We start from the raw sequence: 27,833 nt of genomic DNA, 5'->3' as shown, positions 1-27,833 counted from the left end.
AGTAAATACCCGTCCGTTTTGAACATCGGTAAACTACTGTCGCCTTCATTTCTGCAAGAGAGTTAGAACTACTATCCATGGCATTACAAATGTTGATGTTTATACTGATTATCTGTTTGAAGAAAACAAATAGTTTGAGCGAGTTTCCTAAACTGACGTATGATCATTTATACACAGAGGGATTAAAAGCTTTAGAATCAGGAAATTGGATTCAGTGTGTTGGATTTCTCAAAAAAGCTATCGAGAGCAGGAAGTTATATAAGAAAACAGTTTTCAACTGTAGATTAAAGTGCCGTGAAGGATCGGAGATTGTTAATAATCCAAACTTGAATACCACAAATGACATTTATGATTTGTTAAAATGGAAGTCATTTTCAAAATTAGTTAAAGAATCCCAGTGTACGAAAAAGTGCCAAGAAAATAAATTAGGGTATGACCAGATTGAAAATTCTGAAGAGATCGACACAGATTTTGAAAGCTATATACCATATAGACATCTTCGGATTTGTTATGAAGAGGTATTTATTTATTTTTTTTTCAGTTAGAAATAATATTTATTGATCATGTCAACTAGATTTTCTTTATTACTGTTATTTATTGCATAAATAATAAATATTTGCCAAGTTTTGTGTATGTTGATCATGGAATAAATTTCTCTACAGAAAGTCGACTTTCCCATGGAAAGCAGCTGTTACCCCCCTTTTTTTATTCGTATGAAGCAGACGTCAAGCAGAAGCTTGAAAAAGACTGATAAGGAGATACCTTTATCATTTGATGTCATGATTATACATGTAATAATTTGAAGTTTAGTGCAAACTTTGATGGAGTCTACCCTATTGAACTTGAAACAAAAGATACAAAACATACAATTAGGTCTGTTCAATGTCTTGACTAAAATCAGGAAATAAACAGTACGACAAAAGAGATGATTTTAATTGTCTCCCAAAAAAAAATTCTATTTATATGTGGAATATTCCACCTGCGTATGAAGTTTATATATATATATATTCATAATTACTCTAAATATCAGCACAACAATGTTAAATCTGCAAATTTGCCGGGATTCGAACTCATGCATGCTATTGGGATTTCGAGACAACACCGCCTGCACTGTGTCCAGCGCTCTAGACCACTCGGCCACCTAGACTGAACTAAAAATTCAGCTTTCGGTGGCCTAATGTTACCTTTCCTTGTCAGTAGATTCTAGAGCTGTAACACAGTACATGATATATTAGGCATGAAGATGGAATTGATTGCGGATGCTAAATATCTGTAAAGGATCGTGAGATTGAGTCACAGAAATAATCATTTGATAAGTACGTCTAAACAAGTGACAACTTTACGACAGATCCATTCATTGGATCACCAGCGAAGGTGAAACACGGCTGAAAACACATATTATATTCATAATTACTATAAATATCAATATATATATATATATATATATATATATACACCAGTTGTGTAAAGGGAAGCGTTTTACAAGTAGATGGAATAAGATGTATATACGGTACATATCTGTAGAAATGTTTAGCATTCATATCTGATTCACGCTGAAAAACTTCATAAACCATGATTTACAATAACATATTTTCGTTTTACGAATTAAAATTTTTAAACAAACTTAAAATTTCAGTTAAAGAGGTATACGGATGCATCATGTGCAGCTTATACGTATTACATTAAGAATCCTACAGATCAGGAAACCATTGCTAGTATTTATACTTACAGAGACGAATTTTATGTTAACGAGGAAGACGTCAAGAATATTGAGACCAAAAAGTATCAGGTATTAGGAAAAACGATCAGTTTATAATAGGTATAAAACTTGCACCAGTGTAGAGTAAATATTTATTAAATATTCCGTGTCATGTTGCGATAAACAAATTATTTATATTTCCACTTAATGCAAAAATAGACAGTTTAAAGATTTGCATTGTATAATTCAGAATGAAATTACAACATTATCACACTCGTATTTATAAAGAAATTTTAAAACATAAGCTTTTTTGCAAAGTTAACTTTTCTGTAATTGTGCCATCGGAAGAATGAGTTTTGGATTGACTTTTGCATAACTTTTCCAATTTTTTAGAGGATAGAGGATATCACTTATAATGCATATATAGATCTTAATACCAAAAATGATATTGTGTCTGCTCCAGGAATATAGAATCAAAGGTGAAGAGGCTTTTGATCAGGGTGACTGGACTAAAGTAATAGAATGGATTGAAATTGCTACTGAAGAATACTATAAGGAGGAAGAAAGGTGCCGAGTAGAATGTGAAGATCATTTTAACCACCAATCTGCTCAAAACTTATATCAGGCTATAGCTGGTAAGTGCATACATAATTACTGTTTCTCGCCTTAGCCATGACATATTGCTTTCTAACTGACGTTGACTGACCTCTTCAATTTAGTAAATGCAACAAAGATTCTCGAAGCCAAAATATCTATTTATTCAAAACAACCGGCTAAATTACCACAAAACGACAACTAGAGGCTCTAAAGAGCACGTGTCGCTCACCTTGGTCTATGTGCATATTCACAAAGGACACTCTCCAACATTGTAGACGAGAATAGAACTCATGACAAAAATCCCTGTTCTGTTGATCTTGTATTGCTGATCATTTAGTCTGTTTAGTTTCTGTATCTTCTTAAGTTTTTGCTCAAAACACAAAAGAGGGTAAAAAATCCTTATTTAAGGGCATGGCAATCACTCCTATAAAGAGTGATAGCCTACTACCTATATCTGTAAATACTTGCCTTGCTGATAATTTTTGTAATTTAAGTGTCTATTTTCTACTATAATTTTTTATCATGTAAAACACATAAAATTGGTAAAAATCATCACCAAAGGGCAATAACTCTAATAAGAAGTCGGCTGACAATTTCGACAATGCAAACTTATTTGTAGAATTTGTCTTGCTGATCATATTTGCAAAAAATCTATTATAGTTTTCAAGATAATAGGCAAAAATGAAAAAAATGGTAAAATTTGTCATTTAAGAGCAATAACTACTATAAGAAGTCGTCTGACAATTTTGACGTTTATGGACAATTGGACGAGCTCAACATTCTGAAAATGTTTGCTCATGTCAGATTTTCTCTATTCATAACGGTTTTCAAAATAATAGACAAAACTTGCATTCTTACCCTATGTTCTATTTTTAGCCATGACAGCCATGTTGGTTGGCAAGCGGGGTCATCGGACACATTTTTTTAACTAAATAATCCAATAATGATTGTGTCTAAGTTTTTTTTAATTTGGCCAAGTAGTTTCAGAGGAAAAGATGTTAAATTTGCTGTAAATGCTTTTGTTTCAGAGATATAACCCAAAAACTGCATTTTACCCCCATGTTCTTTTTTTAGCCATAGTGGCAATCTTGGTAGGTGGACGTGTTCATCGGATACATTTTTAAAACTAAATACCCTCAAGATGATTTAGGCCAAGTTTGGTTTAACTTGGCCCAGTAGTTTCAGAGGATTAGATTTTTGTAAAAGATTACAAAAATTTACGAAAAATTGTGAAAAATTGACCTTAAAGGGCAATAACTCCTTATGGGATCAATTGATAATTTGGTCATGTTGACTTATTTGTAGATCTTACTTTATTGAACAATTTTGCTGTTTACAGTTTATCTCTATCTATTATATTATTCAAGATAATAACCAAAAACTGCAAAATTTCCTTAAAATTACCAATTCAGGGGCAGATACCCAACAACGAGTTGTCTGATGTGTCTGAAAATTTCTAGACAGATAGATCTTGACCTGATGAACATTTTTATTCAGATTTGCTCTAAATGCTTTAGTTTCAGAGATATAAGCCAAAAACTGCATGTTCTATTTTTAGCCATGGCGGCCATCTTGGTTGATGAGCGGGGCCATCGGATACATTTTTAAAAACAAGATACCCTAAGGATGATTTAGGCCAAGTTTGGTTTAATTTGGCTCAGTAGTGTCAGAGGAGAAGATTTTTGTAAAAGTTAACGGACGACGACGGACGACGGACGACGGACGCCAAGTGATGAGAAAAGCTCACTTGGCCCTTTTAGGCCAGGTGAGCTAAAAATAGGAAAATATCATGCTAATTATATAAGAAAGCAGTTTGGGATGGGGAAATGATCCTTGATTTTCAATTACACTTGCAACTTGTATACAGCTAAGCTCAAAATCATTTTTTTCATGATAGCAAAATGTACTTAGTTACTCAAATTAAGATATCCCCAGAGGCTGACAGTCATCCAGCAGAGGAATTGACCCTGCGTTTACAATAGCGCGATACCGTAAGATTTCTGATGATTAAAGATTATCAAAATCACATGAACTATTATCACAGTGAGATTAGATGCATTGACAGGGTAACATCGTCTGCTCTATAAAAAAATTGAATAAGAAGATATGTAATGATTACTAAATGAGACAACTATCGACAAGAGACATATGAGATTGATGTAAGAAACTATAGGTTACCACACAGTTTCAGCAATGAGCAAATCCCATACTGTATGATAAGCTATATGACTCCTACATGACAAAATGGACAAAATTCTTATTTCAAACGAGAAAACCAACGGCCACATTCATGTACAAAACAATAAACGAAAAAAAAATATGACAGACAGAAACCAACAGCAGCCACTGAATAACAGGCTACTGACTTTGGCACATACATTATGTTGCGGGGTTAATATGTTTGCGAGCATTCAATCCTTTCTTTGTACCTGGAATAGTGGTGTAACAGCAAAACATAAGAACAAACTGTATTTAGCAAACGGAAACGACCTGACTCTTTAGCACACAAAGCACAGAAATAGTAAAAAGACTTAAGACACGAAGAACTGCCGATGCAAGCTTCAGCCGTCATGACGAAACTTGATTAATGTAAGCTAGACAAAAAGTGGATATTAGGTAAATATAACAGTGATTAAATTGAAACATCGAAGTACTGTAACGGTCAGCAAATTTATGATCGTGACTGTAAAACTTTTCAAACGTACTTTAAAGTGTCTTCCTTATAGCACTTGTGTAAATAAAAAAATTCTAAATGTTAAAATAATTTACAATATATACATTTTAAAAACAAACATCAACATTGTATAAATTCTAAGGGTTTTTTTCAATACGAAAATAGAATATACCTTTCTTTTTTCCATTTCGCTTTTTAACTGTTTTGATTCGTTAACCAATTAGTGTCTTTCGTAAAATAAATGCTCTTCTGTAATACTAAATTATTAGTTTGGTATTATTTATTGATACTGTATTGTAGCTTGATGATATTCTGTTCAATATATACATTCTGGTTTCTTGATATAAGCTTTTTTTGCTAAAACGGAGAACAAGGGAGGAAAGAATTATTGGTTCTCGTAGGGTAAGGAAACAACTTTAAAGATAGCGATATGAAAAAGGAAATATGAAACAAATGTGTTGCATATTTGAAAATGCTATTTTTGTGTATTTTTTTCTATTTATAGGTCTTAAATCAAAAGCAAGTAAATAATTTGAATTTAAGATTTAATATCCTATGATCTTTGATTTGAATAAATTATATTATTTACTACGCATGAAAATTCCATATATTGCTGGCAAGTTACATTTGAAACATGTGGGGAAATATTTTCCAATAAGGACGTCATAAATAAAAACAGTTTTTACCGGATGAATACATCGAGTTAAGTCATGCTTAAATCGGGATTAGTTGTAAAAATATGTTTAACTAATGATAAGTACAGCATGTGATACATTCGTTTAACACATGTTTGTATTTGTAATAAAATATCGTAATAAGCATTAATTTTTTTCTTAACATTTTTAATGTATGCGTAGTAAAATCGAAATTTTCCAAGTTAGATACAATCTTATTCCGCCTCCTCTGTTAGAATCATACGTTCTAAGATTAAATGCCTTTGTTATCGCTTTCTTGTTGAATGCAGGTTCCCATCATTTAGTGATAGGTGTGTTAATTTTTCTACAAATTTTTGATTTTTTTGTATACAAATGTGTGTTTGAACAACTTTATTAGGCAATCATTCGAATTGAAAAACAATGCCGTAACCCAATTTGCAAATTACGAATCTCGAATATGAAGATTTTATAGAAACAACAAATATACCATAAGATGAACGCTACCGTGATTGCTGTCAACATTTGATTGGCGATGAATAAATAAAGGCAACAGTAGTATACCGCTGTTCAATAGACATAAATCGATTTAACTGAAACAAATCCGGGTCACAAACCAAAACCGAGGGAAACACATCAACTATAAGAGGAAAACAACGGCACAACAGAAACACTGAACTGCTACAAAAATAAACGCCAATATACATAGAAACGGTTGAACCTGGTTTTATGACTAGCCAAACTTCCCGCTTATATGACTTTTTTTTTTATTGGCAAAACATATTGCGGTAACGAAACATCCGAGCATACATCGATGAAAAAATAACAGATGCACTGTCTTATTTCTTTGTACAATATTTTAGTGATCGCGACTTTTGAATAAATATATATATAATCAGATTTGAATTATTTTCATTTATTTAGATTAATACGTTAACAGTTTAATATTAGTTTTCCCTACAATTTGTCTTTACTTTCATGCTTTTAGATATAAAAATGAAACTGAATACAGTTTGAATATTCAAAAATGACAACCTGGCTTAATTTGGTATTCCAACTGTTTTGATTCGAATGTATGTAATAATTGTTATGCAGACAAAAAGAGTGTCGGGTGCACTTATAAGACTGGTTTTACAATTACCGGATCGATATAATAGCTGGTCAGAGTGTCGTCATCATTGATATGACCAACCAAATAGTCCATTTGAGCATTTATCATTTAATTGGCATAACCTTTTGGACGTTTTTGCTCTTCAATAACTTTGTAAGAGATTGCATCATTAAATTGTTTTTAATTGAGCGCCAATAATGAGTCTAACACAGAAGAACTGCGCGTGTATTGCACTTGATAAGTCTGGTATCGTTGATACGAGTTTTTACAACTACTTGGACATTGCCACTCATTTTGTCCCAGAGATATTACCAGCTTAGTACCCCTGTGCTGATATATGATACCATTGATGTGGTCATTTCGATTAATCAACTGTTCGTAGAAAGTTAAAATCGTTCGAAACATTTTGTTTTTTTCTACCCTAGGCATAAATGGGGTAATTTTTTTTTTCAAACAGCAAATTTCCAATCAGATTTTTGTAAAGGTAGCAAAGATATTGAGTTTGAATCGCCTTGAAAGTTTTAATTGATAATTTGTGAACAGAGTGATGAGACAGAACTACAAGCACTAACGTCTATTTTAACAAACAAGATTAGGAAAGGCAATAAAAGAGATTATGTCATTTCTCTTATGACACAAAAATCAAGTCCCAATGAAACACCTGCAAAAGAAAGAAATAGAGGATACCAAAGTGAAAATTAAAAACAAAAAGTCGAAGAAAAGAGACAACAACTAGGCAAAAAATTTCTCTTACAGGAAATATCGTTAAAAGAAATAAAAAAATAAATATCAAAAATGATATTTGTCAGAAGAAGAACTTTCCCGCATCAGATCTTGCTCCTTTTGGAGTTCATGCGATTCCCACAGTTTTTGTTTGTTACCTTGATTTGGGATTTTTAAATCAATTCACTCGATTAGAACATCGGTTAACTACTGTCACCTTAATTCTATACATAATTACTCTGTGACACTAGCTAAGCAGTTTCGACGACGAATGTATGCAAATAACGATTGTGTCACTTTCCCGATTTAGACATTTTGACTTAGTATGTATTCGCATAAGGGGTAATGCATCCATAACAGGAGATGCTTACACTGATGACGATGCTAGTCTCGCTCCTTTTGGAGTTCATGCGATTCCCTGAGTTTTCTGGATTGTTATCTTGATTTGTCTCTTCTTTATCGATTTACAATTAACCTCCTACTTGTATGACAATTGACTGTAGTTCCGTTATATTGACAAAAATAATGTGAGCATCCCATACAGACATAACTGGTTAACGTGACAACAAATGAGATCAGTATGAACTTACATTATAAATATACATTGTATAACATTACTTACTTAAATAATAAAAACAACACAAAAAATAATTGTCAAGGACTGCATACAAATCTTACAAAGACGCCAAAGATTTTTGGGAAGTAGAATATTTCTTTTGATCATTTAAGAGTATTTTCAAAACTGTTTGGTTTACATGTGAGTAAGGCCAAATTCTGACGCAGTTCGATTGCTGAATTTTCTATTTCTTTTGTAGGTCACTATATTTCTGTGTTAGAATGTCAACTGAAATGTCAAAGGAAGCTGAGCATAATACATACAGATTACTTACCAGATTTTGTCGGACAGCATTATCATCTTCTACAAACTGCATATCATAAAAGTGAGTAAAAAGTAAAATTACAAAAATACCGAACTCCGAGGAAAATTCTGAACGGAAAGTCCCTAAGTAAATGGCAAATTCAAAAGGTCAATAACATCAAACGAACGGATAACAACTGTTATTTGTTATGTAGAAAATGGTGGATTAAACCTGGTTTTATAGCTAGCTAAACCTTTCACTTGTATGACAGTCGCATAAAATTCCATTATATTGACAACGATAAATTTTTCCTATTTCTGTTTTTAAGTTTCAGACACAAACTTATAAACTAACTGCATCTATCTAACACATGACTACATCACAAATTATTCGAAACCATGTGTTGTAAAAAAAAATGAAAATCTTCGTTTTTTTATCCCGGAATATTCAAATAGTTTTTTAACATTTAACCCTACCAAAACAAGATAAAGCAAAACCCAAATGAAGCTTACTTGGAAACATTGTTTTCATTTCAAACTATCGCATTTGGTCAAGTTTAACAGTTTGAATGTCCCTTTGGTATATTTTGCCTCTCTTTTATTGCATTCACATTCAATTCCAGATCTTTCACGATCCAATCACATTACTTTACCACATTTACTTATAATATCATGATCACGTGTCTCGATATACCGAATGACAGTATAACTATTATCAGACCGGTCGAAAAACTTATCTTGACTGTTAGTTTTTAAAGATATCATTGGACCAAAAGATTGTGCTTCTACACTGACTTGCTGGATAACTTTTGTTTGTAGATATGTTTTTGTGTTTAACAATGTTTAAGAGTACTATTCGTTCGATTGGCACAATGTTTGTAAAATTAAAAAAATGTACCATCATATTTTTGTAGTTTTTAATCTGTTTTAGGTGGAAACGATGAACAGGCCGTGGAATGCGCAGCTACATATCTTGTCTTCAATCCAAACGACGAGGCCACTTTAAACAAGAAAACATACTTCATGAAAAAACTGGGATATAATCAAGAACAATTTAAAGCTCGTCAGGTAAAGCAAAAAAAAAAATTAGTAGATAGCATTGTCAAAATTTGAATAACGTGTTCAGGTCATTCTTTCACATGTGTATATCGTTGATAAGATTGAGTTCTTCGAATGCTTAGTCATAAATGGCTTTTGCCTCATTTTGACCATTTTTGTTAGTTTTAAATGCTTTTAAACATAGTGTTTTTTGTTCCTAATTATTTTAATTCGAGTGAGACTGATTAGGTTTATGTAGACGAAACGCTCATCTGGATTTCCAAATTATAAGCCTTGCATCTTTAAAGGGTTTTTACAACCACTTGGTCGAAGCCACAGCTGGTCTCCAAAAATGTAATATTATTCAAATCACTAAACATTTTTATCACAGCCATAGCTGATCTAGCAAGATTTGGCACAACATTTTGGAATATTTGTTTTTTAAAATGCTCCTCACCTTTATATTTCGGTTTCAACTTTTTGAAAGGAGCTCTACATGTGAATCTTACAAATGTATGTAGAAGAATCGCGCGACTAGTATCTTGCGTTTTTGTAAAGGAGAAGAAACTGTAAGAACCAATAATGTGGCCCATAAATGGTCAAATTTTGCAAACCTTTGAAAATAATGATTATATATGATTGATGAATGGGGTGATAAAAATGAAAAGATTATTTTCACTAGGGCATAAAAGAGAGTTGTAAGATAATTAATGGACATTCAAACTCATAAGTCGGAAATAAACTGAAAACGCCATGGCTAAAAAAGTAAAAGATCAACAGACAAATAAGAGTAAATAAAACACAACATAGAAAACTAAAGACTGAGCAACACGAACCAAAAACTTTACATGGTATGTCATTGTGACGTTATACACATTTCAAAATTCACATATTGAAATAAAATTCCCGTTAAACCCTATTTTTGTTAAATTCAATTATTAGGAAAAGACTCAAACTTAACATCACCTTGACATCTTTGCAAAAAACTTTTTGCTACAAGCTATCTTTCAAGGTAAGGCTGTTGTTCTAATCTTAACATTAATGACAAAACCTTAAAATTGAGGCTAATTTGGAATCCCGCCTCCCCCTTCCCAAATATACACTGTTTCATCAACTGCAAGACTAGGTTTCTTATAATTTAGGATTTATTACTGATAATAAGAAAGGAGAAAAAGAGGAAATATAACTAAGTTTGTATTTTCACTTAACGATTCACATGCAAATGATTTCTTTATACTAATAAGCTTCTTTTATGACTTAATTATAGGAAGCTGTAGAATATGAGAAGCGCAGAACTGAAATGTTAAAGTTGTTGTACTTTTTACGAGACGAACTCAATAAGATGAAAGAACAGGGAGAGGATGAAGATACTTTTGATGGATCCGACAAGAAACATGTAAGTTAAAGACCTCAAAAGGTCAGTTACAACTCAAATCTGAAGAAAGATATTTACCTATATTGCTGGTACAAAAACTAATGAATAGAATTCAATTTAATTTCCAAATCAAATGTATAGGGGAAAGATACGCCAAATGTCATCACATTTCAGGGTTGTGAGAATTTAGTTCCATTGAAAAGGATTTTATTTTCAGTATTCAAATCTTTCATTTTAGCACATTACGCTGATTATAAAGGTTATGATAACATTGTTGCTATATCATTGTATCAGTTACTATTCGTATTTTTTCAAATACATATGTATCTGCTATTTTAAAAATCTATTTTTTTTTTTTAAATAAATATTTCGTTAGTTTGTTTATAGTTATAATGAAGACTGACACGTTTCTTTTATTTTTCTGTATTGAAATGCTTTACTAATATACCTTGGATATTTCAGGTATTAGGATGGTACGAATTCTATATCGTCAGTTTAAATGCTTATTTCCATAGGGTTGATTCTGAAAATATTTCTTATCAATTTTTTTTTCCAGAAGACCAAAATTCAAATTAGATTAAAGACACATGAGAAATATCATATGGAAGTTCATGAAAAGATCGGTTTCAGCGAAACAGTGATTGAAAATGGTAGAATTATAGCTGATGGGTTCCTCAATAAAGACCAGTGTCAACAACTGACAAACTTTACAAATGTATGAATCACCTTTCAAAAGTCATTTAACTGAGCACATGTGACATAGAAAATACATATTGTTTTTGAAATAAAAAAAGGTATTCAATCATGATGAAAAGTTTCTAATATTTCCAAATTGTTCTATAATCTTCTATATTAATATTTGAAAATGTCATATCATATTTTATACTCTTTGTTACACCATCAATTTTTTTTCTAATCTACCAGACCTGTAAAATACTGCATTTGTCGTATTTTAATATCATACTCGGCATTCTACCAATTTACCCTTCAATTGGATTCGAAGAAATATTCTTTATGCACTAGTATGATGAATACATAATGCTTTTATTGATACAATATCTAAGTAGTCTTTAAAAAAAATATAATGCTACGTTATGACTGTCGCCTTAAAACAAACTTTAGCCTTGATATCTAAATTTGTAGTACCTTTTCATCTGCATCATTTCCTTTTAATAATTGAAATAAACGACCTTTTTTACTTTTGTACTGTTTATTTCAGATGGCGGGACCGAATTCTGATGGCATAAGTATTATCAAAATAGCAGATAGCTTAGAGGTACAATATTTGTTGCTTTTCATTAGAATAAGTTGACATTATTGGAAGGAACAGGCAAAGTGAAAGCTTTGGTTATTTAGTAGTAGTGAAAAGCGGACTTAGTAGTGGTTTTGTTACTATGATTTAGTTTTTTCCTTTTTATAATTCTATAGCCCTCCTCTCTAACCGTCTAGCTGGTCTCAAGATATCGTGCTCTTCTTGAGTGCAGGGACCTTTTGTTTTATATTGTTGGCTGGAACAAACAAAAACTTGTAAATATCAGTATGTGTTGTTTTGTTACCACGCAGGTGTCATTTAGGAGCAAACACTGGTCGACTCGGAGTGACAAGTAATAATGTCTTGGATACGCATGCTATATTTGCCATTGGAGTCTGGTAACACTCACTCTGACATTAATCACTCAATCAAGTATTTTATTCGCATTGTAACAACTTTATTTTCTGGAAGAGCATTTGCCGTTCCATAAAAGACTTATCAGTGACGTTCGAATCGAAAAAAGATAAAAAGGCAAAATAAAGTACGAATTTGAAGGGCATTCAGATCCACGATTCCGAAAGATTTTGCCAAATACAACTAAAGTAATCTATTTCCGATGTAGAAAACACTTTAGCCTTTTAAAAAGTCGAAAGTTTTGTAAACAGTGAATTTATAATTATGACAAAATCAATGATAAGTCATGTCAACACAGAAGTGCTGACTACTGAAACCCCCACCAGCAATGGCATCGACCAAGTGGTTGTTAATAAACCCATCACAGACACAAGGACCAAAATTCAGTATGCCAGACGCAACGCTCGAATCAACAAAGTTAATGCGATGTGTTACTCACAAAGATCATATAATAAACAATGCCATACATGGTATACCTAACACTTGGGCAATAAGTAGCAATTTTTTTCAAATAGAAATGTCAAACTGAAAGACGTACTTTTGATTCTCGTGGTGAGGGAATACCCATTTGCATACGGAAGTTTTGCCTTTTTTCAGAAGAAAATCGATGCCTTTCGATAAGAAAAACACACCTTTTTTTCAGTATGAATGAATAAGCCAAATAATATGTGTTCAGCGATGAATTAAAATTAGTATACTTGTATATTTTAACCGTTGACATTATTCGTGTATTTATTTATTTCACAGCATGTAAAGAAAAACACAAAGTTAGAAAATTCTTTGAGATTGATTTCATGGTCTAGTGATCAGGGTCGGAATGTTATTGCCAATTTGTATAATAAGACGAACTTATTTGTTGAAAACTCTTTCATTGTTTGTGTTGATCCTGAGACAGAAGATCAATGTACGTATTATGTGTTCATATGATCACTACAAATCAAATTTATTGAAGAAATAATGATAGTATGTCTTTGACAAAGTTTATAATTTAAGTGTAATATTTATTAACAATTAAAAGGTAAAAATGATATAATGTAAATTGATTGAATGCTGGAATATATAACGACATTTTCATTACACGAGACACAAAATTTAAAACATAAAATGCATGCCCGTTTCTAGATAAAACCACAAATTAAAGCAAAACGATAACCCTTCAAATAGTTTTTACACCAAGGAACTCAAATTCAAGTATCTTTCGTTTTCAGTATAAAAATAAGGAGATGTGGAGTTATTGTCAGTTAGACAACTATCCTTCAGATTTAAAATGCGGTGGATATAATTAAGTAATTATAGACAATCAATACAAACTTTACTGTACTTCTGATATCAAACTTATGATAATAAAAGATATACACTTCTAACATTTCGACAATTATCCGACACATGAATTTATAATCATGATTCCAAAGTTTTCAGAATATTTGACAGATTCAGAAGATTGCATACCACAAGAGTATGGCAGTTGTTTAACTGCGGAAGAGATCGACAATTATGAACTCATAAATGATAAATTTGTGTAAGTTGCAGTTTGCTTCTGATTTACATTACTAAGTCATCAACGTTATAGTTTTGATATATATGACTCCAGTGGAAAATTAACTTTTGTCAATCTTTTTTTCATATTTTTTTTTATACGTTTGCAATTGTTTTGTTCACGGTTGTATAATTTGCATAAGTCAATACTTTAAGGCTGCCTACAAGTACTTGGTCGATGCAGCTGGTTTCAAATATCGTCGCAATAAGTTCCAGGCAACAGTAAATATTAAATTATGCTTTCGAGCAATTTTCAAAATTTATCAAAACTACTTTTCTTTTTACTTCAAAGACACATACATGTACTAGTATATTAAATCAACATAACAACGAAAGATCACTAGTACTTTCAACATATTACAACTGTCTTATTCTTTAAACATATTACAACTGTCTTGGGAATTATCACTTCGAAATAACGATTTATTCGACAGTGAAAACAATTATATTTTCTGTTTTATTTACATCATAAAAGTTTCCATTTCTATTGAAAGACCACATTATGACAGCAAATATGAAAAAAAAACACGTAACCTGAAACCACTGCACTATATTACTACAAGACACATCTTCTTTGGAGAGAAGTAAATACAGAACTCGTCATTTCATGGTCTGGGAATAATGAGTTATTTATGTATGTCCTTTCGTCTTTCAGCCATGCTGAAATCAAGTAGTTGTCTGACTTTTGTTATGCTTTTATATACTGAGTTGAAATTTTGTAATTGCGTGATAGTGAGTTAAAGATTGACTTTGGTGTTTCGTTTAGGAAAGCCTTCTTTTCATAACAGACCTCAAATCATACTTCTCCGCACATATTCTTCCTCTCAACATATCTCGTTTTCAGTAAAATCCATGTCATTCTCTTAATTTCGTTTTATTATTTTATAGTGTAGCAATCTTCTTAACTGACGGCACGGAACCAGGGCATTTTAATTTTCTTGACAGAAGACATGAAAAAGAGGTACGTAAAATTATCAGTTCTTGCCAAAAGAGTTTTCCTCAATTTATGCTTTTATTGCTTAGAACATATATCACTAGGTGTTTCTAAGGGCGTCTATAAAGTCTAGCATTCATTACAGTCAAAGAAGATATTTCCGATAAAGATGTACTGCTAATCCAAATTGAAATACCCATCGTACCTTCTACCTGGAATATTGTGATATCGAAATCAATTTACTCTTATATGATACCTCACTGTTAATTCAATTAAGCATCGGCAAATAACGAATGGTAAGAATAAAATAAAATGTTTATACCTCTGAATGAATCATCTACAATAAACTTTGAAAATTTGAATTGATGCAGAATATAATAACGTTGTCAAGTCTGTACTTAACTGTCAACATTGTTTGTCAATGCAAAGTGAAGGTCTTGAAGTAATGGTTACTGAAAATACATGATTGTAAAACAAGTTGTGTTAATGAAGTATAAAGATAAGGTTACTTGTGGTGAAATTGACAGATTCCTGTAGTGTCAAAATGTGGAAGAGTTGTTGGCTTTAGATTATCTGACAGGCACAGATCAGAGAGATCAGTATCACAGAGATGTTCCATGGTTTTCATTTATTCATCTAACAGACAAGAGGACAGTGCAGTAAAAACCTATCTTATGGACTTAGATAAAAGACGTAATGAAGTTAAAAAAGCGAACACAGAAGACATGAAGGAATTTTATGAGAACGGTAAGAACAAATTAATATACATAATTCAATCAGAATTTAATAACTGTAAAAGATTTGCCATTGGAAGATACAGCCTTGGGTGGAAGTTTTCGAATCTAACTAAGAATGTTTAACACTTTACGCCAATGCATATAGTAACTAAACGTAATGGAGAAACGATTTTTAAGCATTTTGATTTTTTTTGTGTACAGAATCAAAACATTTTATTTTACAAAAGTGTTTCCTTTACCCATAAATAAGGTCACTTTTGATTAAAAAATCTTCTTAAAATAATAACATTACAGGTAGACATCTAGACAACCGTTTAGCAAGTGCAACATACATGTAAAATATTTTCAACTTCAGAACGCTGATGTTATCGAATTTAAAAGTAATTATGCGTTGCTGGTATCGCAAATGTGATTGCAAATTTAGCCTTACATTTTAGGAGTTAGAATTGTCATGGGTGAAAAAGAATTACGAAGTAAACTAAGATTTGCAGCCGACGGACTTCTAACTGAAGAGCAGTGTCAAACCCTGATAGAGATCAACCAGGTAACTAGGAAGAACCAATCTCCCCTGCATTAATTTTGCATTATTGTCATTCTAAAAAATATCATAAAATATTTCCTAAAATATACAATATCACAATTTCATGCGTGTGCTTTGAGGTTGTAGACAAATTATGTATATCTAAACAAGTACCCACTTTTATGATAAATACTTACGGATTTCTACAACTTGCAAATTTTTAGTATTCATTCAAACAGGCAAAATAATAACATTCTAAAAAATTCAAGATTTGAATAATTTGTCATCAGACTGACCGGATAGCGTGATATAGTGTTAAAAGTGAGGTCAATAGAATGGCTTATGTCGAATGCTCAGTATTATTTTATCTTTAGGTCTATTCAAAACTATTTCCCTTTTAATAACATCAGCACTGTGACTGTAGCATCTGAAATGTTTATGAAAAAAATGAAAGTTCCAACTGTTTAGGTACTTATACATCCTTGGCTTTCAAATATTCGGCTTTGAGCGTTCCTGATGAAGGTAAATCCAGAAAAGTGCTTCGGACGCATGACATTTATAACGTGTTGTTTTCATTTTTTCCAAAGGGGATTCTATCTTCAAACAGGGGAGGAAATTAACAAGGGGCAATCAAAATTATAATTTAGAGAAAACAAACAACAGGAATACCAAAAGAAAAAGCAGATGAGCAACAGTACATTCCCAAAACTCAACACTGTAAACATAAATTTTGTAACACAAATCACATAATAAAACTGGTTTCAAAGTCAGTCGCTCCGGAAGGATGACCAGTTGCTGCTCAACAATTTTGTTACTCATGGCATTTGCTAGGTACCGGATTACTCTATTGCACGAACTTACATTGTGATGATTCAAATTAATGTTTTCAGATTGAATTGAATTAGCAAAAATGTTGCTCTATTTAGGGTCAAGTCTTGATTTGTGACACAGTACCGTGACTAGCTGATCCCCTGTATAGTTAATAGATCAAGGATATCGAATATGCAGTCAGTTTTATTTGACCTCTCAATGATAACTATGCCGTTTATCCAGCGAACAAAGTTACAAATATATTTTTTTAGAATATTTTCAGGAAGGTGCTATTGGTGGAGACGGGTTTGATTATAAAAAGTCTCCAATGACTAAAAGTGAAGTTTTCGCTGGACTAACTCTTAGTAGAGCTGCAGAGGTAACTCTCTATATATTGATATATAAAACAAACCACAGATTTATATTTCATTTAACGTATGGCTAGAAGTAATCGATAATAAGTCCTTTACAGGAAATAAATGCAGACAAATTATACATAATGACATATTCTTTTACTGCACAAGAATAGAAATGATATTTTTTTGTTTGTTGCATACATTGTTGTCACAATTATATATTTAGATTAGAGGAAGAAAATTAGGCTTATGAAAAAACGTCTAATTTTACCATTAATCAATTTACCAGAATATAGAAAATATCATGTCTTTTGCTTTTGTATTGATCAATACTATTCATAATACTCATTAATATAAAGTTATAGTGTCAATGTTTATATTTTCTGTTTAAATTTTATGCTTTTATCTATTCTTATATTGTAGTTGACATATGCTGGTATACTCAGTAAACAGGGACTTCGGCTCTTTCTAGATGCAAGTGATTATGGAAAGGTTTTGGTAGAAAAGTACTTCAACTTAACGCAGCCATTATACTTTGATTATACTCAGTTGAATTGCAGGACTGCAATAGAAGGTATAGTCTTTTTCTTGAATTTTGTGTATTCTTCATATTCTGAAAATTGTCTTCGGAAAATACCTGCACCAATTCAGGAATATGATAGTTGATCCAGTCGTTCTGTTGGTTGGTATAGTCGAGTGTTTGGTTCTTATGGATTTGCCTTTAAAGTCGATAGTTTTGTTATAACATTGTTTACGCGTTATAAATTTCGAGCGTCCGAAGCGCATTTCTGGATTTACCTTCATTTGATACGTCTAAACAAATCATCTGAAAGCCAGGGATGTTTGGATACGTGGAGTCATATGTCAACTATGCCTTAGGGTAATTTCCTTATTTATCAACGAGGAATTGTAGACAAAATTGTTATAAAATGGCAACTGCTATTTTCTGGTTGTTTTGGATATTTTCCTGTTTACAACACCAATACCTCATCAGAAAAACAAGTATCAAATATATTTTTTCATGTACTTGGTAATAATACAAATAGTTTTTTTCTACAAACGTGATACTCCGACAATTCATTGCACATTTCTACAACATTGGCATGTATCACTGACTTTAAATAAAGGCAACAGTAGTATACCGCTGTTCGAAACTCATAAATCGATAGAGATAAAAACAAATCCGGGTTACAAACTAAAACTGAGGGAAACGCATCAAATATAAGAAGAGAACAACGACACAACAAAAACACAACATTAAAATGTAACACACACAGAAACGAACTATAATATAACAATGACCATTTTCCTGACTTGGTACAGGATATTTTAAGAAAAAAATGGTGGGTTGAACCTGGTTTTGTGGCATGCCAAACCTCCCGCTTTAATGGCAACGTCAAACACAACACCAAAACGACAACATCACATGACTTGACCACAATACAAATAAATGGGAGAACATATAGGACAAAGAAACACATAATAGCTAACAAAAGGTACTGTGCTTAAAATTCAATACGCCAGACGTGCGTCTCGTCCACACAAGACCATCCAGTGACGCTCAGATGAAAAAAGCTTGAAAGCCAAAACAAGTACAAAGCCGAAGAGCACCGAGGACCAAAACTTCCAAAAAGTTGCGCCTAACACGGCCAGGGTTTTCTTCCTGGGACAAGAACATCCTTATTATTTAGAATAATTCATACTTTTGCAAACAGTATTTAACAACGTTATCAAAAATGTATTGGCTGTATTCATTGCATAAATATTAAGATAGTATTGACATCAATTGTACCAATCTTAGTGCACCAGAGGCGCGTTACGACAACAAAATGTTCTTTGGTGATGCTTGAGGGCAAAATATTTGAAAATCCAAAGCTTATCAAAACTTTATGTGGCTATAAACCAAAAAGGACAAAAAGTATAGCCAAAGCCAGGCAAGGATATTTATCTGTAAAAACAAACGAAAGCACTATTGAAGAGTCTGAAGTTCTTTTTACTGTGCTTATCCTGAAGGCTTTGGCCTATAACAATACCAATTGCTCAAACAGTTTACCATATTGCAGTTTGATTTCATCTCAACAATCTGATCAACTGGTAAAATATTTTAGCGAATTGCTTCAGTGAAAGGTTGTTAGTATGAAGTGAGTGCAGTGAAATAAAAGTAATGCTTACCATCCAACTTCATTTACAAAATGTCTGTGAAATGAAAGTGAAATTAACAACAAATGGAAGTTTTTAACGACCTTGACTGGCTATACAGCCCTTGCACGGTCGGTGAAATTAACTAATAACCTACTGTAATATAAGGCACTGGTTTAAAAAGGTCCGACTTTGACATGAAAACTTCTATCCTAATGACATTTTATAAATAATTAGTTGTTACAGTTGTTTGGTGAGTCACTAACTTCTTGCTTTGTTTTCTAACAGGAAGTTTTGTGTGATTGTAAGTTGGATATTTTTTTTCTATAACAATTACTGATCTGCTGGAATTAAAGGGAAATAATTTGTATTCACTCATTGTAAAAAAAATTTCAAAGATACCCGGCTGATGATTGTGTACGCCAGACACAAGTTTGTTTTAGTAATCAGTGATGCTCGAATAAAAAAATTGAAATGCCAATTTAAATACGAAGTTGAAAAGCATTGAGGAAACAAAATTCTAAAAGGTTTTGCCAAATACTCCTTATAAGAAATCAAATCTTCGAAGGTAGAAAATGCTTAGTATTTTGAACAATTAAATTTTTTTCAAAACATTTAATTTATAATTTTGACCATATGAATAATAATTCATGTCAACACAGAATTGCTGACTACTAGGCTGGTGATACCTCTTAATTTACATAGGAATCTGTATGATTTATACAACTTTGAATGTGTCACAAAATTTTTTTCTCAACAGCTTTTTTTTCAAAATCTTAATCATCTTAAAAACAGATTAATAGTTTGATAACCATGGAAATAATGTTTAGAACAAAATACTGATAAAATGTCAATATGAAGGACGTTGACAGTTGACATAACAAAATTTTGCTGATTAAAATTTGAATTATTTCCCTTTATTATCAGTAGATTAGTGATTGCTTATATAAAAATATCCAATTTACAATTATGCAATACCTTCCTGTTAGAAAACAAAGCTATAAATTATTAGTCAACAAAACAATTTTTTGATCTAGTTATTTATACAAATTTATTTTGGATAGAAGTTTTCATATCAAAGTTAGACCTTTTAGGTTGCACCTCTGTAAATATAGACAATGCAATTTCCCATAGGAACTTCCTTTGGGGATAAAACTGTGCCACTTTTACTATGAAGTTTCGTAAAAATTATATCCTAGAACGGAAAGTTGATATGCACTACTTTTTTATTCAAAGATCAAAACATAGGGCTGTGCGGCATATTTTCAACATTTATATGCCCCGAACTCCTAAGACAAAAACACCCCAACAACAATATTCATCAAGGATCTATGAGTTTCAATGACTGCGAAGAGTAAATATAAGCACTTCTAAACAATTTAGATTACAAATATGCATATATTATGAATTTATTTTGCATTCCGGGCTATAAGTAAATTATGCATACTGTAAACTGTGAATTTATGCTGAGTCATCATAATTAAGGCCCAGGATTTTCTCAATCTTCATATGAAATATTTATGAAACGTTATATTTGATTTAATTTCATTAAAATCTCTGAGATAAACCAGATTTGGTGAAATTCTTTATGTTCTCTTTTTTACCCAATATAGGTTGCACTTCTGTAAATATAGACAATGCAATTTCCCATAGGGACTCCTTTTGCGGCTAAAACTGTGCCACTTTTACCATGAAGTTTCGTAAAAAATTATATCCTAGAACGGAAAGTTGATATGCACTACTTTTTTATTCAAAGATCAAAACATAGGGCTGTGCGGCATATTTTCAACATTTATATGCCCCGAACTTCTAACAGTTTAAACTTATACTAAAATTCTGTACTACCCCTACCTTCACTTTAGGTCTTCCTCAGATTTCAATTTTCACCGCTACCATGTGTTTTTATACTGGTAACATTCCCAATTTATGTCTCTATGAGATGAAACATAGAGATCATATCTGGGAACCAGTACGTAAACAAAACAAAATATCTATGAATATTATATATCTCCCAAAAAGAGGTGTGGCTTGAGAAACAGCTGTATTTACAAAGTGCAACCTTAAATCAGTGCCTCATATTATAGTAAGTCATTATTCTATATGAATTTCATAACATTGACAATAATTAATTGAAGTTGGATGGTAAGTATAAGCTTATTTTACTGCACTCACTTCACACTAACAACCTATCACTGAAGCAATTACTTGAAATATTTTACCAGTTGATCAGTTTGTGGAGATGAAATCAAACTGCAATTTGGTAATCTTTTTGAGCAATTGGAATAGTAATAGGCTAAAGCCTACGGAATAAGTACAGTATAAAAAATACTGAAATATTCATGACTTTCGAGTGTTCTTTCTCGTAATGTTTTTCGTGAAATAAGTCAAATTGTATTTAACCACAGAGAGTGTGTTACCAGTAAACGTTCAATAATATATTAGGGAAGACTATATATATTAGAATTAACAAATATTCTGTTTCTCTGTGACACATTTATCCTTGCCTCTAAAAATAAAAGTTGGTGATCCGAAAAATGTGGATATGAACATTGACTCAATATAGAAAACATTTGTTAAATTTCTAGTAAAAGAGGCGAAAGATACCAAGGGGTATTATGTAAAGTGCCTATTGGTACCAACCTTAGATATATGATTTTTTTAAGCCGTTTGAGAATAGAGATGAACGCATCCGTTACCGTTAAAACATGATAAATAAGAATAATAATTCTGATTTTTTTGTAAAGGGTCACGTGGTTTCAAAGTTTGCTTGTTAGTTTATAAACTCCTTGAATAATTATAGTTCATTGCACGATGAGCCACCATTCTTGAAAGTGGAATATTATTCCGAAAACTCATTAATTTTGTTTTGACAATTCCTGTTATGAGTCAATCGATACTTTTCAATGAGTGATCATGAATGCAAACAGATAAAACCTTAAAGAATTTTCAAATGAAATCTCATTTTAAAAGGTTAGATACCTTTGCATTAATACAGTTTCAGTAAAACAGCAGATTCTTTTTTAAACCACTGTAAGTGTTTTCCTCCAATATATTCGGGATATTTTAAATCAATCTTAATTTCGTAATCTTTTAATTACTTCTCTGAAGGGACGAGTCATTAGACACTGTTATAAATTATTATTTTCCTCCTTCTTAATTGATGTAAAGACATAAAAACAACTATTAACTTCTTTCATTTCGTTTAAACAAAAAGCTAAATGGAATTAAAAATGCTTTATGCAGTTGAAAGTTTCTTTTCATTTCTTTGTGAAAAATTGTTTAAATTGATTTGTAGAATGATGTTGTGAATTATATCAAACAATTATAATTTTGTTCCAATTTTATCAATATTTGAAAATGAAGCGTCATTACATGATTTCAGAAAAATTCGCATCACCCATTTAATTAACTTCTATGTTGACATGAATTATCATTGATATGGTCGTAATTATAAATTAACTATTTATAAACACATACTTTTTCGAAATACTAAGGATGTTCTACCCCAGGAATAGTTTACCTTAGCTATATTTGGCAAAACCTTTCGGAATGTTAGGTCTTCAATGCTCTTCAACTTCGTGCTTTATTATACATTTCTAACCATTTTTACTGATGAGTCTTTTGTAGGAGAAAACCGCGTCTGGCGTACAAAATTTAAAGTCTGGTATCTATGATGAGTTGATGATGATACGATATTCTATGGGATTGAATTTGCTGTCAGCATTGACTTGAGAGAAGGTTGCTCTGTGTCTTCCATTGAATTATGGTCTTTGATTGAAAGGTATCTTCTCAACTTGTTTACTTATATCAAAAAATTCAATAAAAAAACTTTTTAAGCCTGTATAGACAATGTATTAGGGTGAGACAGTCTGTGGTTATAATGTCTTTTTTTAGCATGGTTGTTATTCCAGGTGCACAAGCGGGTAGAGAGGATTTAAGTCACCCAGTACATGGAGATAACTGTGACATTCAAAAAGATGGTTCATGTATACGAAACCCCTCTGGATATGTACATAGAGACTTTAGGTAATGCAGATAATACATTTCTCTTATTCTTACCAAACTTAAACTTTAAGTAAATCATTGTGTAAAGCCAATTCTTCATTTTTTGAAATTATGATATCAAGTTTTTTTTGTCGTTCACTGATTTACTATTTCGATATCATGAAAACGCATGCATGATCATGCTTACTGTCGTTGTGCATTAAGAATTCATTTTTAAAAATCAATAAAAAGAATGATTAAGTTTCCGTAATATTATAAAAAAAGTATTGAGAAAAAGATTCCACCCCTGTATCATGTATGATACAATATTTCTCTAATCTCATTTTTTTTCTCAATTTTTAAATAAAAATCCACTTAATATAAAAAGCAGGATCAAAATGATCTACTTAGGAAGCTAGGTATGGTAGCCACATTTTTTCACAGAAGCAATGAAACAAGAAAACTACGGAGTTGAACGCAAATGAATACGATTTTTTTTTCACTAAGTAAAACTACTCGTAGCAATAACTTTAACTGTACCAATGTTATCTTACCAGATGCGCATTTCGACAATTAATGTTTTTTCATTAATGCTTTAGGCTAAAGTATCTGAAATTCCAAATTGGCACAACGTCATCAGGCTTTTGAGGGGTTTTATAATTTGGATTGTTTTGATTACAACAAAGAACGTTCGCAGGAATGGTGGAAAGGTGTATAACACGCGAGTAGTGATATTTTATAAATTAATTGATTGAAAAGGTATTTAAATGAATTATCTATATTGCAGCTCGCTTTTATATCTGAATGGTGACTTCGAAGGTGGTGAATTTTTCTTTGCTCATAAAAATTGGTCAGCTCAGGTACATAGATTGTAGTAACTAAGTGCAAGTCAAATTTAGTTTACCGTTTCAGAATGTAAAGGACAGTGAGATTTTTCATTGTGTGTACCTCAAAATTAAACGTCACATCACTGGTTGATTTTTAAGTGTTGAGGACGTTGTTAGCCAATCACAATGTTGTGGTTTACACTTTTAAAAATATCAATCAGAACTCGTTAAATCCTGGATAGGCAAATTAAGAAATAAGAAAAAAAAGTTGCAAGACTAATGTTTGTGACTTTTGACGTTCTCGCCTTTACGGTTTATAACATGACGATTAATCTATGTGGATCGTTAATCATATGAGCTGCGTCGGATAGAAATCGACCTTATACAAATAAATATCAATACATTGTTCCTTATTTCTGGTTGAAAAATTTCTATGTAAAGTCTGTATAATTGTGTGAAAATTGAGTTGATATAAGAACCCTACAAAACAAACCAACATTCATCTTTAATATCGTATTTGAATGTTCTTAAATCAAACAAAGTCTTATACATTTACACGTATACGATTTCTATCCGACGCAGCTCATATATAATCAATATGGAGTCTTCATCTTTTGATTAATGTATTTTCAAATTGTTAGAAACATGTCATTGAGATATAAAAAAAACATTTCCAAGATATTTCATGACCATATGGCCTACATATAGAATAAAATCGTACAGTTAACAATTAAAAGAGGGACGAAAGATACCAGAGGGACATTCAAACTCATAGATCGAAAACAAACTGACAACGCCATGGCCAAAATTAAAAAGACAAACAGACAAATAATAGTACAGATGACACAATTAACATAGAAAACTAAAGTCTAAGCAACACGAACCCCACCAAAAACTGGGGGTGATCTCAGGTGCTCCGGAAGGGTAAGCAGATCCTGCTCCACATGTGGCACCCGTCGTGTTGCTTATGTTATTACAAATCCGGTAAATAGTCTAATTCGTGAAAAGGGAAGGGTATTGTAGTTACGACATAAAGAACATATCCGATATCATCTGTGAAACGGTTATTCCATAATGGTCAACCAACTCGTGATGGCGTCCGTAAAATTTACGAAGGGATGATTTCAACTTCACCATTTGGAACTCTTGGTTTAATAGCTTCCTTGTGAGCAGCAATTAAATGACGTGCAGTTCACTCCTCTTTAAAATACCAATGAAAATACTGTTTTACGGTATAATATAAAAATTTGAAGATGTTGTATGATTGCCAATGAGACAACTATCCATCAAAGATGAAAGCAATCAGGAATTCTTACGAGTTCAGCCTTCTTTCAGACCTTTACTAAAATATCATTTTATAAGATACGACATACCCTGACTTTTAAATAAATAGATATTTCTTTGCTAGGCTAGTAAAAGAAACAACATAATAGATGCATCTAGACTATCGAAATATCATTTTATCAAATAGAAAAGTTTTTGTTTAATAAAATTATGTGGTAAGGTACTGTACAGAATTAAATAATCAAATATTTCAACGTACAAAGACTAATCCTCAAAGATGTATTTGCTTATCAAACACTTCTCAAGAATGTCTATCCCTCCAGAAATTCTTATACTATTACCTACAGACTTGTCACAAAATTTGATGGCGAGCTGTATAACGGCTATAATCACACGATAAGAGTAATCTAGTAGCTAAAAATTGGCAGTTCTAAGTAAGTATTAGTCTGGATAACAGTGCATACTCTGAGTAAATTTGACGCTAGAACAGAATTGTACATTACGCAAACTATAATTGAAAATGATCAATAATACAATACAATGTATATAACTCTATAAGAATTTTGTTTTTTTCTCAATGCCTTTTTGTCAGTTCTTGCTATTTGGTGTTTGGTTTTGAAAAGCCAACATGTGATATATCTTTTAAGTAAGCTTTAAACAATTTTGTGGAAACGGGTATGATAAAAATCTGCTTTCATGTACTTTGTAGATTTCAATCAAACCCAAATGTGGAATGATTGTAGGGTTTGATTCTGCTGAATTCCATGGTGTCAAGGCAGTTACAAAGGGTAGACGTTGTACACTAGCTATGTGGTATACCTTAGACAAACGATTTGATGAACAGACTAGAATACAAGTCAGACAAATATTAGACAAGATACCGAATGAAGTGGATGCACAAGAACACAGTCAATTTATGACAATTGAGAATAAAAACAAAAATGAAAAAGAGAAAGAGAAAACACAAGAAAAAAGAAGAAACAACACAAAAGAAAATAATATAAATGACGAAGAGAAAAATAATATTAAAGAAGCATCGGTACAAAAGAAACTCAACGATAAACGTAGTAAAGAATTTAAACAAAGGGTAAATAATAAGAAAGACAAAGAGTTTTCAAATCAAAAAGAATTAACTACAACTGAAGACAATAAACTAAGGAAAGATGACGAACTTGACAAAAACAACTCAGTGCACGAAACAAAAGAAAACAAGACACCTGAAGAAGATGATGGAGTAACTATTGAAGTTATTGAAGATGATGATATTCATGAACCAGAAACTGCTTATGATAAGGAACAAAATTTGGATGCAAAACAAAATTCACATAATGAATTATAATAAAACGTTATTTTCTTACTTCTTCCTATCAAATAAACTGCATATGTTTAATAATACATTAAAAAGATAACAGGAATTACAAAGATCATTGGACAGTTACAATTAACAAACCACACCTACGACCAACACCCGACTCCTCTTTGAAAAACCAGCGATCAAAAATACCAACAGCGACGAATACGATGTGCAGGCACAAAATGTAGTGGAGTTAAATCATTTTTACTTGCAAAATAATCTTGCAAAAATAATCTTACGATCAGTTGAATTGAGCGGGTGATACAAATAACTTTTTGAAGTAAGGCAATTGCTAATATTTAATTTTACATATGAAATAGCACTTTTAAACTAATAAATTAATTTTGACATTTTATGCTCTCACAATGATAGCCCAGATAACATTTTAACACTAAAGCGACCGGACCATATTTAAAATGCTTATGAGAATATGCAGATTTTTACTTAGTCAAAATGTAAAATCGTATATAGGACACAATCAGAAAATGACTTTCAAAACTACAGAGACAAAAACACAATTGATATGATTTCCGTGCGCACATCACTTGTTTCTGGAATACCAGCCTTTAAATACATTAATCACAAAAAAAATATCCCAGAATATGAAGTTAATACAAATTTTCAAAGAGAAAAAAGGGAGCCATTAGATTTCTTTCTCCTAAGATGAAACTGTCTCAAAGGAATCGAAGGATGCAAAGCGCATAAGGGAGGTATATTCTTTAATTTCCAAAGATTTCCCGCTTTAAATATAGTTTGAAAAAGAGGCATATAACCAATCCCTACCGTCTGATACCTATTACCGGATGTTTCATCCAAGGATCTGAACAGGAGTAATAACATAAACGGTACCAATTGTTCTGCACCAGATGCGCCTTTCGACAATCAATGTCTCTTCAGTGATGCTCGAGGCCAAAATATTTGAAAATCCAAAGCTTATTAAAAATATGAAGAGCTATT

General features: G+C 31.9%; 1 protein-coding gene across 1 annotated transcript; it reads left to right on the top strand.

Moving 5' to 3' along the window:
- Window positions 1-26,861, top strand: LOC127706714 (prolyl 3-hydroxylase 1-like). Its single transcript, XM_052211371.1, has 18 exons — window positions 1-518; window positions 1,637-1,789; window positions 2,163-2,334; window positions 8,273-8,398; window positions 9,248-9,384; window positions 10,622-10,750; window positions 11,286-11,444; window positions 11,949-12,005; window positions 13,143-13,299; window positions 13,827-13,914; window positions 14,820-14,892; window positions 15,393-15,612; window positions 16,040-16,146; window positions 17,216-17,311; window positions 17,712-17,862; window positions 23,339-23,453; window positions 24,199-24,271; window positions 26,232-26,861. The coding sequence occupies exons 1-18, from the start codon at window positions 78-80 to the stop codon at window positions 26,859-26,861; spliced, it is 3,084 nt and encodes a 1,027-aa protein (XP_052067331.1). The 5' UTR covers window positions 1-77.
- Window positions 26,862-27,833: the final 972 nt, after the last annotated feature.

Source organism: Mytilus californianus, unplaced genomic scaffold (genome assembly GCF_021869535.1).
Source record: "Mytilus californianus isolate M0D057914Y unplaced genomic scaffold, xbMytCali1.0.p SCAF_6, whole genome shotgun sequence".
Lineage (NCBI taxonomy): Eukaryota > Metazoa > Mollusca > Bivalvia > Mytilida > Mytilidae > Mytilus > Mytilus californianus.
The sequence above is the reverse complement of the archived record's forward strand: the minus strand, read 5'-3'. Positions and strand labels throughout refer to the sequence as shown.

Bases quoted from the DNA above. Each gene is read 5' to 3' on its own strand.
- LOC127706714 (XM_052211371.1), top strand. From the start codon at position 78: ATGGCATTACAAATGTTGATGTTTATACTGATTATCTGTTTGAAGAAA. The intron at 11,445-11,948 runs GTATGAATCACC...TGTTTATTTCAG, and splicing joins AACTGACAAACTTTACAAAT to ATGGCGGGACCGAATTCTGA. The intron at 17,863-23,338 runs GTATAGTCTTTT...TTGTTATTCCAG, and splicing joins TTGCAGGACTGCAATAGAAG to GTGCACAAGCGGGTAGAGAG.